The sequence below is a fragment of the Paramormyrops kingsleyae genome, chromosome 22 (assembly GCF_048594095.1).
Source record: "Paramormyrops kingsleyae isolate MSU_618 chromosome 22, PKINGS_0.4, whole genome shotgun sequence".
In the NCBI taxonomy this organism is placed as follows: Eukaryota; Metazoa; Chordata; class Actinopteri; order Osteoglossiformes; family Mormyridae; genus Paramormyrops; species Paramormyrops kingsleyae.
In genome coordinates, this window is record NC_132818.1 from 15,390,011 (window position 1) to 15,406,606 (window position 16,596).

Sequence of the window (16,596 nt, forward strand, 5' to 3'; positions counted from 1 at the left end):
CCTGATTTTTTACGCTGTGTTGGAAGTACAGATGGGATGGGTGTGGCACTGGTGACAAACGCTGTTGTTGTGTCCGGTAGGGGGCTGGTCTTGGTCATGGTGACAAACGCTGTTGTTGTGTCCAGTGGTGGGCTGGTGCTGGTCCTGGTCACGGTGACAAACACTGCTGCAGTGTCACTCCCCAGCCAGTTGGTGGCAGTGCAGTTGTAAACCCCTTCATTGGCAGATGAAGCTTCTGTGATGACAGCAGTGCTGTTGCCCCCAGAGCTGGTGACCCTCACATTCCCAGCATCTCTATAGCTCCATTGGACCTGAGGAGGGGGTTTCCCCTCGGCGCTGCAGGACAGAGACACCGTCCCACCCTGGGGTATAGTCACACTGACGTTCCCTTCTTTGATTACTGGTGGGTCTGGGGGATAAAAAACATTAATATAAATATAAATAGAAACAAATCTGTAACTGGAATAGTAAGACAGTGAGGTCGCTTCTTCATTCATTTAAAACATTGAGCAGATTGTGAAACACAGGAGTGTTTCGGAGTGTTTTGGATGGACAGCGTGGTCTGGGGACAAGCCCTGCTACCCAATCGTAACCAAACAGAAGCTCAATCTGTATGTGTGTGAGGGAGAGAGCTGGGGAAACAGCAGACTGACTCCCTGCTGTCATGGGTACATGTTCAGGGTGGGGAGCAAACTGTGTTTGGATCGTGTCCAGTTCATACCCCCCTTCTCATCATGAAGGTGCCCAATAAATCCTCGGAAATTTCTTATTGTCCCTTAATCAAAGTGGACAAAATAAATTTTAGCACAGTTGGCGGGGGGGGGTTCTTTGGATTATGATCAAACAATTATACAGGCACACAGATCCCGGGACAAAAAGGACTGAAGGTGACTGGCCAGGAAGCCATATTCCTATAGGCACAGAGAGATGCTGCTGCTACAGACAGCCAGTGATAACATATTAATACTGCAGGTATTTCAGGAAGAGACAGACAATTCTGACTCTCACTGTGATGTTACTGATATAGACTGTAATACTGTACTTAGATTCATACAGACAATGATAATTCACTCTGAATAAACTGTTCTAATGTTGGCGACACAGGCAGACTGAAGTTAAATACTCACAGTGCACAGTGATATTGAGGGATGTTGATTTCACTGCAAGGGGGGGTTGTGGTCCTTCTGGTCCCAGGTGCAGTTCTGCCCCACAGCTGTACTCTGCTCCATCATCAGCTCTGCTGGGGGTGATCAGGAGGGTGGAGGACACACTCACAGGTTCCTTTTCTCTGTCAGACTTTCTATCTTCTATGACATAGTCTCTGTCTTCATGTACTAATGTGTCCCCTTTGTACCACTTCACAGTGAGGTTCTGAACAGGAGCGATGTTCTGGATCTCACACTTCAGCTGGTACTGACTCCCCTCCACCATGGAGTCAGCAGAGTTCATAGAACTGACAGAAACACTGTCTGGGGGTTCTGTGAGGGAAAATGAGAAGCATTATTTCTGAAAAATAAATCACACATGAGACAGCTGTGCCTTGTAGGAACAGAGACACATAGAGACATCCATGCCTTACAGTGAAATATTCTGCTGGGTTTTACTGATGTTTTAAGGTGATGCTCAGGTTGAATATTTCCCAGGTGTATGAGAGCTGACAGCTGCAGTAGCTCCATCAGAAGAGACACACTTACTGTACACAGTGACTGAGAGACGTTCCATACATTGAGGTTTTCCTGGACGGTTTGCATAGCACAGAGGCCTTAAGTCCCAGATTCTCAGACTTTCCACCCTCCAAGTGAGAAACTGGACACCAGGTGTAATAGGTACGTCATCTACTGGAGCTGCCCAGCCCATCCCACTGTGATCTGTGGACACTGTGCAGTTCACTGATACTGGGTCTCCATGTCTCACCACCACTCTGGGAGGATGGAGCTCAAGACAGCCATCAGCAGCTGTGAAAGCAAAAAAATATATAAAAAATGCATAAAATGTAATTTTAATGATCTTTTTATTGTTCTACACCTATTTTAGCTATGAATTTGCTAAACCGATAAACACACTAATAAATAATAATAATAATAATAATAATAATAATAATCACTTCAAAGGCAGCTGCAAAAACAAAAAAGCCATAATGAGCTGCAGGCAAAAGGTGCTCTATCATTGTGCCCCTACAATAAATGGGCAGAATTGTTCATAACGTCCAATTTTGCCAACATCCTTTCTGCTTGCCTCCTGTGGATCCTGTGATGGAGCTGGACTTCCTGTGCAACACTCTCAGAAAAACACATAAAAATTCATACCTTTATTTGACACTGGGGCTGCACCCTTGTAATTGTACCTTGTAAGGTACAGAAATGGACTCTGAGGAACGTCCCAAAGGTACAAACAGCATTAATGTAGTCCATTTCTGTACCTTAAAAAGTACGAATACCTACAGCTAAGGGTAAAATTGGCAGACCCTTGAGGGTACAGCCTCAGTGACAAGCAAAGGTACAAATTTTTACCCTTTTTTCTGAGATTCCTACCTGTTGCCATCAAGCACTACAATGCCTCCTCCAACATGCCTCCCCCCACCCCCAGCCACAATACATCAAGAAGCAACTCTGCAACAGTAGAAGTCCAGTGCTGTCTGTTTTTTAATTGCATATATATCATACACAAATTTATTATTGTTATTGTTATTATTATTATTATTGAATATATTATTCTGTTTTTCAGGACTGTCTATTAAACATACAATGACCCTGCTGTGGTAATACGTCATACAGTCTTTAATCGATATTTTTTACTTCTATTAAGGATTTCTGTCATGCCCTACACCAGGGGTGGTTTATCCCCAAAACGCCAGTATGTAGGCATATTTACAGTCAGCTGTTCAAGCCCAGGTGTGGGGGACCCTTCAGCCAATCAGTCCTCTAATTAGTAATCTAATTAGGGAGTTGCAGCAAAAACGCTCATAAGATTGGCCACCCCTGCCCTCATAAAATGTCTCATAAGGTGGGAGATTATTGGCTACATAATAATTATTATAATGTGTAATTTCCACTATCAAGGTTATTCGTTTGTTTGCTTTTTTATTTATTAATTAGTTATCCCAACCACCTACCCCCTTTCTGGAGGACAGCTTTATTATAATTTACAGAATTCAATACAATTCAAGCCAATGTAATTTAAACGTCCGTTGTGCGACTTGACAGTGGGGGAATAGGGAATGTGGTCAAATAAGTTCTCTGTCCTCAATTTTAGAAAAATGGACAGAAATTACTTATTGATAAGACTCATTTTAAAGAGTTTCAGCCTGCATACGTCATCACATTTCAATGTGTGCAACAGGGGCGTTGCTAGAGATTTTGGGCCCCATGAAAGCATATCATATTAGGCCCCCCAGTCCAAACCAATCCAGTTATTTTCCTAATTTTTTAGGGCCCCTGTCAATCGTCCTAGCTTTCCTCCCCCTTACGGCGCCCCTGGTGTGCAAGTTTGTCGTTATTTATTCACGTAAAACAATGAGGCGTATTTTTCAGACCTAATTAAGGAAATCTGATAGTCGGATTCCACTGCACGTCTGCGCGGGGACACAATGGGAGTCATTCAGACCCCGCTGACCTTTTAGTTCAGTGGTAGGAGCGTTTTAAATATACCTGCCTGAAAATATGCACACTATGTATTATCACACCAGTTAAGAAATCTCGTGTGTATATAATGTAGCTCCAAGTCACTGAAATCTTACTCTTTCTAATTACCTGTTTGAAACTTGACTAGCGGTTTAATAAAATGGAGAATGCACTTAAGAAAAACTTCTTCACAGCAACATAAGCTTAAATCTTACAGCCGCCGAAAGACAGATATTCTCAGTCAGAGTGGCAAGAGGCAAGATTTCAGGAGAAGAAAAAACACATAAAACTTACCAGCCAGGAAAATGATAAGAGTGATAAGTAACAGCCAATTTGGTATCGTTTCAAACATCACGTAAATTATATTCCGCAAGGTTGTGCTTAAGTGTAGCGGTCTGCCTGGGCTCTCGCCTCTGCTGAAATGTAGGGGTTTCTTATCGTTAATAGCATGGAGTGGGAGGTAAGGACTAGAGTGACAGCTCTCTAAACATATCCCTCAGCCCCCTTCCTATTAATAAGAGTGGGAGTTCTAAGATGTGTATTCCAGCAAATTCGCGGGCATTCTTAATATTCCAGTTACAAATTTTACACTACCCCGAAGTGCTCTATTGAATAATGCAAAAAAATAAAGTTTACGACTTATCGGGGTCCGGCATTTAAATGCAGGGAACTGTATAAGTGCATCGGCTCGTGCCAGCACGTGGGTCCGGTCTTTAGGCTCCGTCGCAGGGCTACATGTCCGCTGACCTAATCCGGTGCAGGTCCCCGAGCGGAAAGCAGTAAGATGACAAGAACAATAGATCAGTTATCGTGCTGAAAAAATGGACCTCATAAAATTAGAAGTAGAGCCAATCTGGTGGCGTGCTGGGGCAGTCCTGGTTATCCGGCGGGGTAATGGAAGATCATAACCTTCAGTAAAGCCGAGACGTCGATGCAAAGCACAGGGTGAACGCCAGTGACCACAGCGGACAGCGGAGGAGCTAATACGCAATTCCACATGCGACATCTGGGTGACAGTGCTTCATAAACAGCTCATTGTGCGTTCTCCACCCCGATGATGGAGTTTCAACCGAAAAAAACACACGGGTGTGTCAGTCAACCGCAGGGTGAGCCTAATTTATTAAAAGGTTTGTCAGAACCAGCCCTGGAACCAGTCAGTTTTCTTCGAATAGTGTTTTTTAAATACCGTGTCAGTTACACAATAATGCTGTATAAGTTCAGTGGATAACACTGCAGGCTGTCGCTGTGTCGCTTGTGGATTTAAGTGGCACGCCTGCTCTTTGGGTGTCAGGCTTGTATGTTCTACCCATGGCGCATTTCTGTTAAGTAAAAAAAAAAAAAAAAAAAACATAGCAAGTGGTGTGTGTAATTCACCCATTGTGTGGGCAGGCTGTGATCAGCTAGCATCCTGTACAGATACAGGCTGGTCTCCTGCTGAGCAGGGTGCCGCCCACATCCTGAAATGGTTCCATGTTACTCCACTGAACATCCTCCCTGCTTCTGTCAGGAAATGACTCCGTAAATGTATTCCCAGTGAATTCCTCTGGTTTCCACTTGTGAAAGCCGTAGCATTGTGGAAACCACCTGACATTATCATAAAGGAGATGGGGTACCTGGCGCAGAAGAGGAGAGTTGAGCAGCTATAGGCGGTGTGCTGAATCTTGGTTTTATGATTTTTAGCCATTAAGCAAAAACCTTGTTACGTGCTCTGTAATAAGGTGGGCCATCATTAGACCACGATTTAGCCTAACTAGTAGTACACAAAAGTTGAGGTGAGCTAGGAAAACGTTAAGTTTGAAGGTTTTTTGAGGTTTCATTGTCGCATAACACCATACTTTGAATTCTTATTTCCCTGCATGCAGTAGACAAAGCCAAAAAACACAAACAATAAATAACAAATAACAGAAAATAACACCAACAAACACTAAGCATGTATACATGCGGGAGGTGACAAAGTCTCTATAGGATAATGTTAATGGCATTTGATATGTGCTTGCTTTGAGAAGAAATAGAGAGGGAAGGAGAAAGATTTTAAGGGAGAGATAAGAGAAACAGAGGTCTGAGGATGAAAACAATGAGGACTGGTAAGGAAAAGCTAACAGTTACATTCCAATCACATTAGCAATTTGGTTGGTCTTGTTTTCTCATGGACCAAAACATTGTTTTCAGTAACAGACACCCAGAAAAGTGCAAAATCAGTTGAAATCTCATTATAAGCTGATATGCACTGTCTGATGCAAGGCATGGCATTAAAATGCATATGCACAAAAACTTACACACAGGCTCTCTCTCTCTCTTTCTCTCACTCTCCCTCTTTCTCATGTACTTGCGTAATTCAAGAGAGAATGTTTTTCTCTGTGGGGGAGACCACATCCCATAGAAAGAAACATTCTTTTCCTATCTAGTCAAAGCTTTATCTCAACTAGGTCCTCATATCCTAGCAACAGTGTATCTTAGCAACAAGGTCAAGGTCAATGAATGACCTGACTAACATATTTTGGATATTCACCCCCCACTACTACCACCACCCACCAACCCTGTGTTCTGCCTGACCCGATTTAAGGAAAAACGACCCAGCTGTGTGTGTGTGTGTGTGTGTGTAGGCTGTGTCAAGCTGTGCTTTGCTTGGAATACTGAGTGCATTAAGTAGGTAGAAAAGTAAGACAATATGCACGCTGGATACAAGCAACAGAGCAGCAGGGCAAACCAGCTGTGAGCTGGAACTAAATTCAGTATGAAACAGAAAACAAAATTGCGAATTGACTTATCTGGTGTTGAGCAAGAGACCACATGCTGGACCCTGAACCATAACAGCCCGAAAGCAGGCAACCGCAGCCAAGTACGGCCCCAGAAGTTCAGCTGCTCACGGAGGGAAGCGGATTTAGGAAACCATGGCAATGCAGATCAGTTCTGGGGTCACTGTAAGACAGGGGGCAGTAATACCCCTCACATCTTTACATGTCATCTCAGCATGAATCATTCACGAGGATTAAAATAGTTCCTCCTTCACTTGCCAAAAGCGAAAGACCCAAAAAAGCTGTCAGGCTAGCTTGGAAAGTGACACAAAGTCAACCTAATTTTCCATCCAACCAGTTACTTGATGTGAGGTCAAAGGAAGCCTGAAGCCCATTTGAGGAAGCAGAGAGCACATTGCATCCTGGAGAGGACACCAGCTATCCCTCAGCTGAAAATGGAACGCTGCAGAAAATGCAGAGACAACAATTCAAGTAAACCAGAATAAGTCACTCAAACATGTTGATTATACAACGGACGGAGAAGGTGCAGGAATGTAGCCCCAGCAATGTAGCATCAGGTGTGATCTCACCATTCCACCAGAATGCACATTGTGTTCTATAGAAAAAAGGCAATAAGGGTCTTTAAGATGACACTGTAAAATCTGTTGAACTTGGTTTTTGCAGTCAAATCATTAACATCAATAAATCACTACATCTGAGATATTACATTGGGATGTATCCACTCAGACCTATAAGCGTTAGATATAACAGTATTCTATATTATTGCTAAAGTTTGGTGAAACAATTAAATGTTCATGAACATAATGTACATTTTTAAGTGGATTTACCTTCAGTTTCACAAACAAATATGGCAATAAATAAATACTAGAAATTCACCCTAAGGAGAAAATGGTTAAGACTAAAGCTAAAGACTAATGTGAAATCTGGCTATATTATACAGGATAAGTATTTATCATGTCCCCTGGCAAGAGCACGCTTGAATTGCATGAGTCTTGCAGCATGTACAGTGTAAATATTCCGCTAACAGTGTAGATTACTTTCAGTGTTAGGAATGTTTAGCTATCACACAGTTGGAGGACAGAATTGGTGTACTAGAGGCATACATTGACATTCCTCTTAGGTATCAGGCTAAGGACTGGATCAGTTCCTCCTCTGATTATACAGACTCCACTGTGAGCCCACCTGGCCCCATGGGGGGGTTGGTAGTGACAGAATAGACCTCCCACGCACCAATCACCAATAATATACCACCTATCACCACAAACAGCTTTTCACTGTTAACCTTCTTAATTATACCTCTTAATTTAGATAAGGTGCTTGCCTGGTTTTTATTAGATGGCTGGTCCCCATCCAAACTGGAGGGGCTCTTTAGTATTGTCAGCAAACGTGGCAACAAACCACCTACCCTGACTATTCAGACCAGCACCCAGGCTGTTCTTCAACTGCTGATCTCTTTATAATGCAGAAAGCCAACATGTTTGCCCTCCTTCTTAAGTCACTAAACACAATAATCCATATAATTACTCTAACTTTTTATTTGCTTATTTCTTTTTTTATCAACAAGCACCATCACCATTACTTTTTACCATAACTTGCAACAAATTTGCTGTCGATGTATGGATGAATGAAAGTTTGATAGAACAAAAAGCATATTAATTATCACTGTATGGTTTTTTCCTGCCAGGATGATGTGGAGAAATTCAAGGGCACAAGAGTTTATGTCCATCCCTCTTTCTTCCAACAATGAACAAATTATTCGGAGCTTTTTCTCATGATGGTTGCGAAATTTGTAAGTTTTACGTTAAGCAAGATGGAATACATCTGTTTAGTCAACTGGTGAGTTCCGGTTAGACCTGCCTGGATCGAGGGCTTGCAGGTCGGCCTGTGGCTGCAGAAGAGTCATTGGTGCCAAAAATTGCAAGCAGGAAGGAATATTTCTCACAAACAGAAAGAATCAGCCAAGTCTTCCTAGGTGGTCATCTGTAAACTAGAAAATCAGTCCTTTGAAACCAGTGTGTATAGCCCATATCCAGTGATAATATTCACTCCAATCCTGTCTAAAGTTTCAGGTCCCTTTAGGTTCTAAGTCTAGATAAGGAGCAATGATGGCTAAAACAGCCTGCAATCTGAATCACTTGCTCAAAGAGATAGGTAGACCCCCCCCCCCCACACACACACACACACATGAATTAACAGGTTGGAATTTCCTGATTTCCTTCCTGTTTTTTTTTCTTTCTTTTTTTTTTTTTTTAACATTTCTTAAGCATAGACTTGTCCAACAAAACAACATATAGGTGAGAAAAGTCAGACAGCAGGCCTGGCCAGCATCCAGCACCCCTGGGACAGCTTTGCCCAAGGGCCCAGTGCTATAGGATGAGAGCACACAACCTACCAAGTGGAACCATGGACCCATATAACCCACAGAGCTGCATGCCGCCCCATTCCTCATTAAGGAAGAAAACATACACACACTTGGTTTTATGATCAACACTTTGTCAATTAGCAAACCTTGGCTCATCTTATTTATTGCAACCTTTAAATATTTCCTTATTTTTTTTTAAACTTTTTTTGAACGCAGAGATAAAAAGTCAAAAGATTAGGGAACTGTGTCTATTTCAGCTGAACTGCAGCTTTAACCCTGCATATTCCAGGAGTATCTTCACACCAAAATCTAAGACTGGTGTTATGCAAAACCTTGACAGTGAGGTACCGGAAGAACTTTTCAGGTGTCAAGAAGGTTGACAAAGAAGCACCAAGAGAGCCCTTTTGTGTGGGAGAACAATGGAGTGGATCGGGAGGAGGGAGAAGATGCTATTAAATGTGAATGATTTCAATGTGGCCTTCAGTCTGTGGTGATTCCATTCTTTTCTAATGCCACTTGTGCTGAATTCCTTGTTCTTTGTGCCACAGCTGTACATAACTTTACAGATATGAACCCCAGCTTCCAGGACATAAAGAGATCACAACATACATTATGACTTTGGTGTGGGTTTTGTGGTTCTCTATTTGCCCAAGATGGTCTAACACCCTCTGAAATCCTTGATGTCTGTAACAAAAAAACCCAAGAACCAGGAATTACACCACCCAGTGATATACATTTGCTTTTTTGTTGTTGCCATTAAAAATGCTCTTGAACAATTTGACATCAACTTGTGGCATATCTTTGGCAACCGAAATGAACCAAGATCGCAAAAGTTCTGTTTTGAGAATTAACTCCATCTTTCACCACCTAATAAAAGAAAAAGATAAGTATTCTCTTTTCCTCACTAGATCATCTCTTCAAGGAAACATTTTTGTTGCTTGTAACCTTGTTTTGAAATATTATTTGTCACCCAACCAAGGACAATAGGTGTCTCTCCCACACACACACACAGAAAAATGCCCCCAGGCAATTATGTCCCTCCCAGATAAAACCCCCCCAGAACAATTTCATTAAAACTAAAAATAGATTTCTAAGAAATAAATTTTCTTTTGGATGACAGAAAGTATTATCACAAAGAACCACAAAGTCCTCTGGCATGTTGGTATAATGGAGTCAGTATAGTTTAGACACCGCCTGTTATCTACATTAGAGCCCTTAGCAACAATTTTCGGGTACCATTTGTGACAAGGACTTAGGGACTTCACAAACTATGATCTTGAGGAAGAGCGCACAATGGGGTCACATACATGTGTCTCACTCAGAGCAACCAAATCCTGGCCAGGCTTATCATGGAAGACATCAGAAACGATGGCAACACAAACCTGTACTGTGACTGTGAAACAAGTGCTTCGCCCCAAAACCATTACATCATCTGAGTGTGAATCACTCTGATGGATTACTATTGTCCTTCCTCCATCACCCAATCCCCTAAACCCAGAAGAAGAAAGTGATCTGGCCATGTACCTGACACTCAGTGGAGGCCAGCTGGCAGAGACCAGGCCCATCCAGACAGAGAAGCTTTGTACACAGTGTTAGTGTCTCAAAAGCACATGGCAGATTTTAATAGGTCAATACAATGCAATTAAACAACAACAAAATCAGACAAACCAAAATGTTCTATTTTATGACATATGTCCTATCAACCTCTCCCCAACTTTCCTCCAAAGGAAATTAAAGTAATGGAAAATAAATTACCTTTATTGTGAGGTTACATCCTGCTCTTTGCCCTATTTTTTTATTAACCAGGATGTGAGACTGGAACCACAATAACATGCAATAAATCACATCATTGCTTCTGAAGTGCCAGATAAATGGCCTAAATCTGGAGTCAGACCCCAAGCTTCACTCTCAGTTGTATGTATATGTGTTTGTGTCTCAAAGGAGAGCATGATGGGATATGTGAAAAGAAGCATTCCAATGTACCTGTACAAAGGTACATAAAGTATCATTTCATTTCCGAAACTTCTAAAATGTGACTCTAAATATACTAACCTTGTGCGGTCATTTGTGCATGCGTATATACATTGTGAAGTTGAGTTATTACATGGTGGGTACTGGTTTTAAGAAGCCGATTTGAATGAGGAGGTCTTTGCTTGCTCTTAACTATATGAGCACTAAGCTCCTCTAGGCTCAAATTAAGTCTCCTTCTCCTTTGTTTTACTCAAGGCTGCTCTAGAGACACACAGAGAAACGTAATATCTGGTTTCATTGAAGCAAATATTTGGTCTTCATCCAATGACCACCTCACAGCTCAAGCAGACCTCCTAAGGTCCACACTGAAGCAGCAGCATTGGATTCGACTGACCTTGGCAGCAGGCGGTAATTCCTAGTGTCCATAGTATCACTGCACAGCAATGGTTATGCATGACTAATGGAATACTTTTGTCCCCCCCAAAACAAAAGAATGCATGCATTACTCAATAGCTGAGGATGTAAGTCACCCCTTCCTCTTCCTTACTGTGCCACACTTGAAAACATATTTTCTGCCTGGAAAATCCAAATGTAGGAAATCCCCCCTCCCCCCTCTCTGAAACTTCACTCTCCAAGCTTATCTCTAAGTGGTTCCTGTCCTTGGAAGATAATGCTGACTGTAGAATTTTTGAAAATGACGGAAGCCAGGAGGAAGCGTAGCCATATATTAAAAATAAATTCATAAGAATGTGATTGATGCTATTAAATGAATATCAGAGAAAGACCTGTTTGTCTGGCAGTAAACCCCTGCATAATCATTTTTATGGATTGCAGAAGGCTGGGGTGTTTGCCTAGAAGAGACAATAGTGAAGCTAGTAGCAGGTACACTGTGATGTCCAACTGACGAATAAAGAGAGTAAATGTAATGTAATTAAATGCAAATGCAAAGCATTGCCCATTTGTGAATAATGTCGAGTTATGGGTCTTCCTTCCCTTAGTTAATATGTTGTAGGACCTCCAGTTTATAGAATCATTGATTTCTAACCACAAGGCCCAGCTGTTGATCATTACAAAGTGAAGGAGGTCCCACTTAGTCTTTTTTTGTGATCAGGTCCCTGCAGCAGCCTGAACCATGGTTTCATAATATACAGATCCAGGGCCCAGACCAGGCCGCCCACAGGCGGGCTGCGGACCAGTGCTTCAGAAACCCTGGTGTAGATGTCCTCTCTGTGGTCCTTAATCCACAGTACAGAAGCCTTTTTGGGACAAAAATATGAATCGCCGTTTCCCCTCTGAGTCTGCTCCTCTGGCCTTGTGCGCTTCCCTTATATAGGCCCAGAGCAGGTGTTTAGCAGTGTGCCTGAGCTGGGCGTTACGATCATGGCAGCTGGGATCCTACAGCTTTAAATGGGCTCAGTGCCAGGGTCACTGATCTAAATCAGGCAACAAGGGTCATACCAAGCTGGCTAAGCAAAGATAAGGCCACGGAAATTACCCGAGTAACAATGTTGTGGGCTGGATTCTGGACTTAATTTATAGGACACAAAGAGTAAAGCTAAATAGAAGTCTATCTGAACAAATTCGCTCCTCAACTGGCTCCACACAAGCATGCGTGCTTTTGCCTTTTTTATTTAACCTCTACACAAACATTTGTCAGAGTGGGTGTGAAAATAGGACCATCCAAAAGAATGCAGTTGACTGTTATAGTCAGTCGGTTCCAGGACAACGAGACTAGTCACGGCACGATCGTTGATGACTTTGTCAAGTGGCGTGAGGAGTCCTACATTCCCGGTAAATATATCTAAGAGTAATGACATGATAATTGATTTCAGAAGAAATGCCCACAATCATGAAGTCACATCTATTAACAGTGGAATGTGTGCAGTTTTGCCAGCTTTAAAACAAAGTGTGTAGCCATGTGCAGAAAAGGGCACCAGAGTTTGAGAAAACTGTCTTATTTACATATTGACAAAACCACGATTCCCTTATTCTACCGTGATTTTATTGAATCGATACTATCATTTTCTTTGGTATTATATTTTGGAAACCTAACTTTAAAAACCAGAAATACTTTTGAACCAAGTGGTCAAATGGTCTAGTAAACTGATTGGCGAATCACAACTCAACCTAGAATCCCTGTACACAAGTAAAAAGTAAAAGTGGATAACTGCAGTTACCACACACCCTTCACAATTGGAATTCCAGCTTCTTCCTACTTGAAGAACATTAGCGGTCCCCAAGGTGCAGAACAAAGCACTTTAAAAACAGCTTTGTCCCAGCAGTCATATCTCAGATGAACAAGTTGATAAAATGAGAGAATGTTTATTTACTGAATTAAAAAAAATGGTTTAGAGAGGCCTGGAGCCTTCAGCTCTTATGTGTGTCAGTTGCCTGTGCAGTTTGTTAAATGAGTGTCAAGATGGATGATGGCTCATCTACTTCAAACCAAATTTATCTACAGGTACTAATAAAGTAACCTGAACCTGAGGATACCACATAAAGTAGCATGCTATGGAATGGAAAAGGAATTCATTCACCCATTTGGAATTTTAGAGAGGATTACAATTGGAGAGAACACACAACACACCGAGAGCACACACACACACACACACACTCACACACACACACACACACACCGAGAGCACACACACACACACACACACACACACCGAGAGCACACACACACACACACACACACCGAGAGCACACACACACACAAACACACACACACACCGAGAGCACACACACACCGAGAGCACACACACACAAACACAAACACAACACACCGAGAGCACACACACACAAACACAAACACAACACACCGAGAGCACACACACACAAACACAAACACAACACACCGAGAGCACACACACACAAACACAAACACAACACACCGAGAGCACACACACACAAACACAAACACAACACACCGAGAGCACACACACACAAACACAAACACAACACACCGAGAGCACACACACAAACACAACACACCGAGAGCACACACACAAACACAACACACCGAGAGCACACACACAAACACAACACACCGAGAGCACACACACACACACACACACACACAAACACAACACACCGAGAGCACACACACACACACACACAAACACAACACACCGAGAGCACACACACACACACACACACAAACACAACACACCGAGAGCACACACACACACACACACACAAACACAACACACCGAGAGCACACACACACACACACACACACACAACACACCGAGAGCACACACACACACACACACACACACACACACAACACACCGAGAGCACACACACACACACACACACACACACAACACACCGAGAGCACACACACACACACACACAAACACAACACACCGAGAGCACACACACACACACACACACAAACACAACACACCGAGAGCACACACACACACACACACACAAACACAACACACCGAGAGCACACACACACACACACACACAAACACAACACACCGAGAGCACACACACACACACACAAACACAACACACCGAGAGCACACACACACACACAAACACAACACACCGAGAGCACACACACACACACAAACAACACACCGAGAGCACACACACACACACAAACAACACACCGAGAGCACACACACACACAACACACCGAGAGCACACACACACACAACACACCGAGAGCACACACACACACAACACACCGAGAGCACACACACACACACACAAACAACACACCGAGAGCACACACACACACACACAACACACCGAGAGCACACACACACACACACAACACACCGAGAGCACACACACACACAAACAACACACCGAGAGCACACACACACACACAAACAACACACCGAGAGCACACACACACACAACACACCGAGAGCACACACACACACAACACACCGAGAGCACACACACAAACAACACACCGAGAGCACACACACACACACACAAACAACACACCGAGAGCACACACACACACACAAACAACACACCGAGAGCACACACACACACACAAACAACACACCGAGAGCACACACACACACACAAACAACACACCGAGAGCACACACACACACACAAACAACACACCGAGAGCACACACACACACACAAACAACACACCGAGAGCACACACACACACACAAACAACACACCGAGAGCACACACACACACAAACAACACACCGAGAGCACACACACACACACACAAACAACACACCGAGAGCACACACACACACAACACACCGAGAGCACACACACACACACACAAACAACACACCGAGAGCACACACACACACACAAACAACACACCGAGAGCACACACACACACACACAAACAACACACCGAGAGCACACACACACACACAAACAACACACCGAGAGCACACACACACACACAAACAACACACCGAGAGCACACACACACACAAACAACACACCGAGAGCACACACACACACAAACAACACACCGAGAGCACACACACACACACAAACAACACACCGAGAGCACACACACACACACAAACAACACACCGAGAGCACACACACACACAAACACAACACACCGAGAGCACACACACACACACAAACAACACACCGAGAGCACACACACACACAAACACAACACACCGAGAGCACACACACACACACACACAGACATACACAACACACCGAGAGAACAACCAACATACCGAGAGCACACACAACACACCGAGAGCACAACCAACACACCAGGAGCACACACAACACACCGGGAGCACACACAACACACCGGGAGCACACACAACACACCGGGAGCACACACAACACACCGGGAGCACACACAACACACCGGAAGCACAACCAACACACCGGGAGCACACACAGTGCAGGGAGTTGTGACGAATTTCAACTGGTGAGTTAACTATTACTCAAGAACTCTAGATTCTTGCTGTTTTTCACTTGGAAGGATCTAGTCCAGGGTGTTCTACTTTGTGCCCTATGCTTTGTGTGACAGCTCACCATGACCCTATCACGGTAATGGAATCTGGTTATGGGAAAAAAAAACGGCACTCTCTGATCTGCTCTCCACTTTTCCTGGCAACAACATAACAAAGCAAAACAAAGTAATTTGGCCCCCGGCTGCAGTACTGTAGGGAAACACACAAGATCTCCTGTGATGAAGGGGTCCATCAGCTCCATGTGCAGAATGGATCATTTCAATCAATGTCAGCGCAGTTATCAGCTATACTCCATTTATGCTTATTCTTGATCTCATAGTAGTTTGTGCACCAATCCTGTCCAGGGTGAAATGAAATGGTCCTTTATTTGTGTTTTGCATACATGTACATTAGAAGGCTTCTCTTTGCGTATCCCATCATCCTCTCCTTTGAGACCTAATTACACAAACACATATATATAGTTGATAATGAAGCTTGGAGTTCAAGCACAGGCCATTTATTTGGCACCCCCAGACAGGGCCAGACGTACCTTTTCTGGTGATCGGGCCCTAGGCAACTGCCTAGTTTGCCTATGCCTATATCCAGCTCTGAATATTGGGGAGGGGGGCATTCGCACAAGGGTCCAGTTAAATGTGACTATTCAGTCGATGCTTGAAACAGCAACCTACCGATCACAGTCACAGAGGCTAAACCTGCTGGATCACACATTGGCCCACTGAAATTTCCTAACTGCCAATGATAACTAACCTCCATCCTGCCTAATACAGATCAACGGTAAATTTTTTAAAATGGTTTATATTAAACATATTATGTATGCAGGGAAAAGATTACTTCCCCACCAGGCAGTACACAGGTCAAATTTCTGAAATACGAATTAGCTGTGATTCTTCCCGTTCCCTAGCCCCCCCGCAACATTCCTTCCTGGAAATCATTCAGTT

At 43.3% G+C, this 16,596-nt stretch overlaps 1 protein-coding gene across 4 annotated transcripts in view; it reads right to left on the reverse strand.

The window, feature by feature from the left end:
• Positions 1-16,596, reverse strand: part of LOC111849352 (vascular cell adhesion protein 1-like) — a 64,250-nt gene that overhangs the window by 6,239 nt on the left and 41,415 nt on the right. For 2 of the 4 annotated variants that reach the window (XM_072704662.1, XM_072704661.1), the window contains exons 4-6: positions 1,695-1,955; positions 1,128-1,478; positions 2-409 (exon numbers count right to left, since the gene is read on the reverse strand). In XM_072704662.1, the coding sequence (XP_072560763.1) occupies positions 2-409; positions 1,128-1,478; positions 1,695-1,857 (922 nt within the window). In that variant the 5' untranslated portion in view covers positions 1,858-1,955. Of the gene's footprint in view, position 1; positions 410-1,127; positions 1,479-1,694; positions 1,956-3,914; positions 4,776-16,596 lie in introns of those variants that run through there. The other 2 variants (XM_072704658.1, XM_072704659.1) reach the window with 2 other exon arrangements.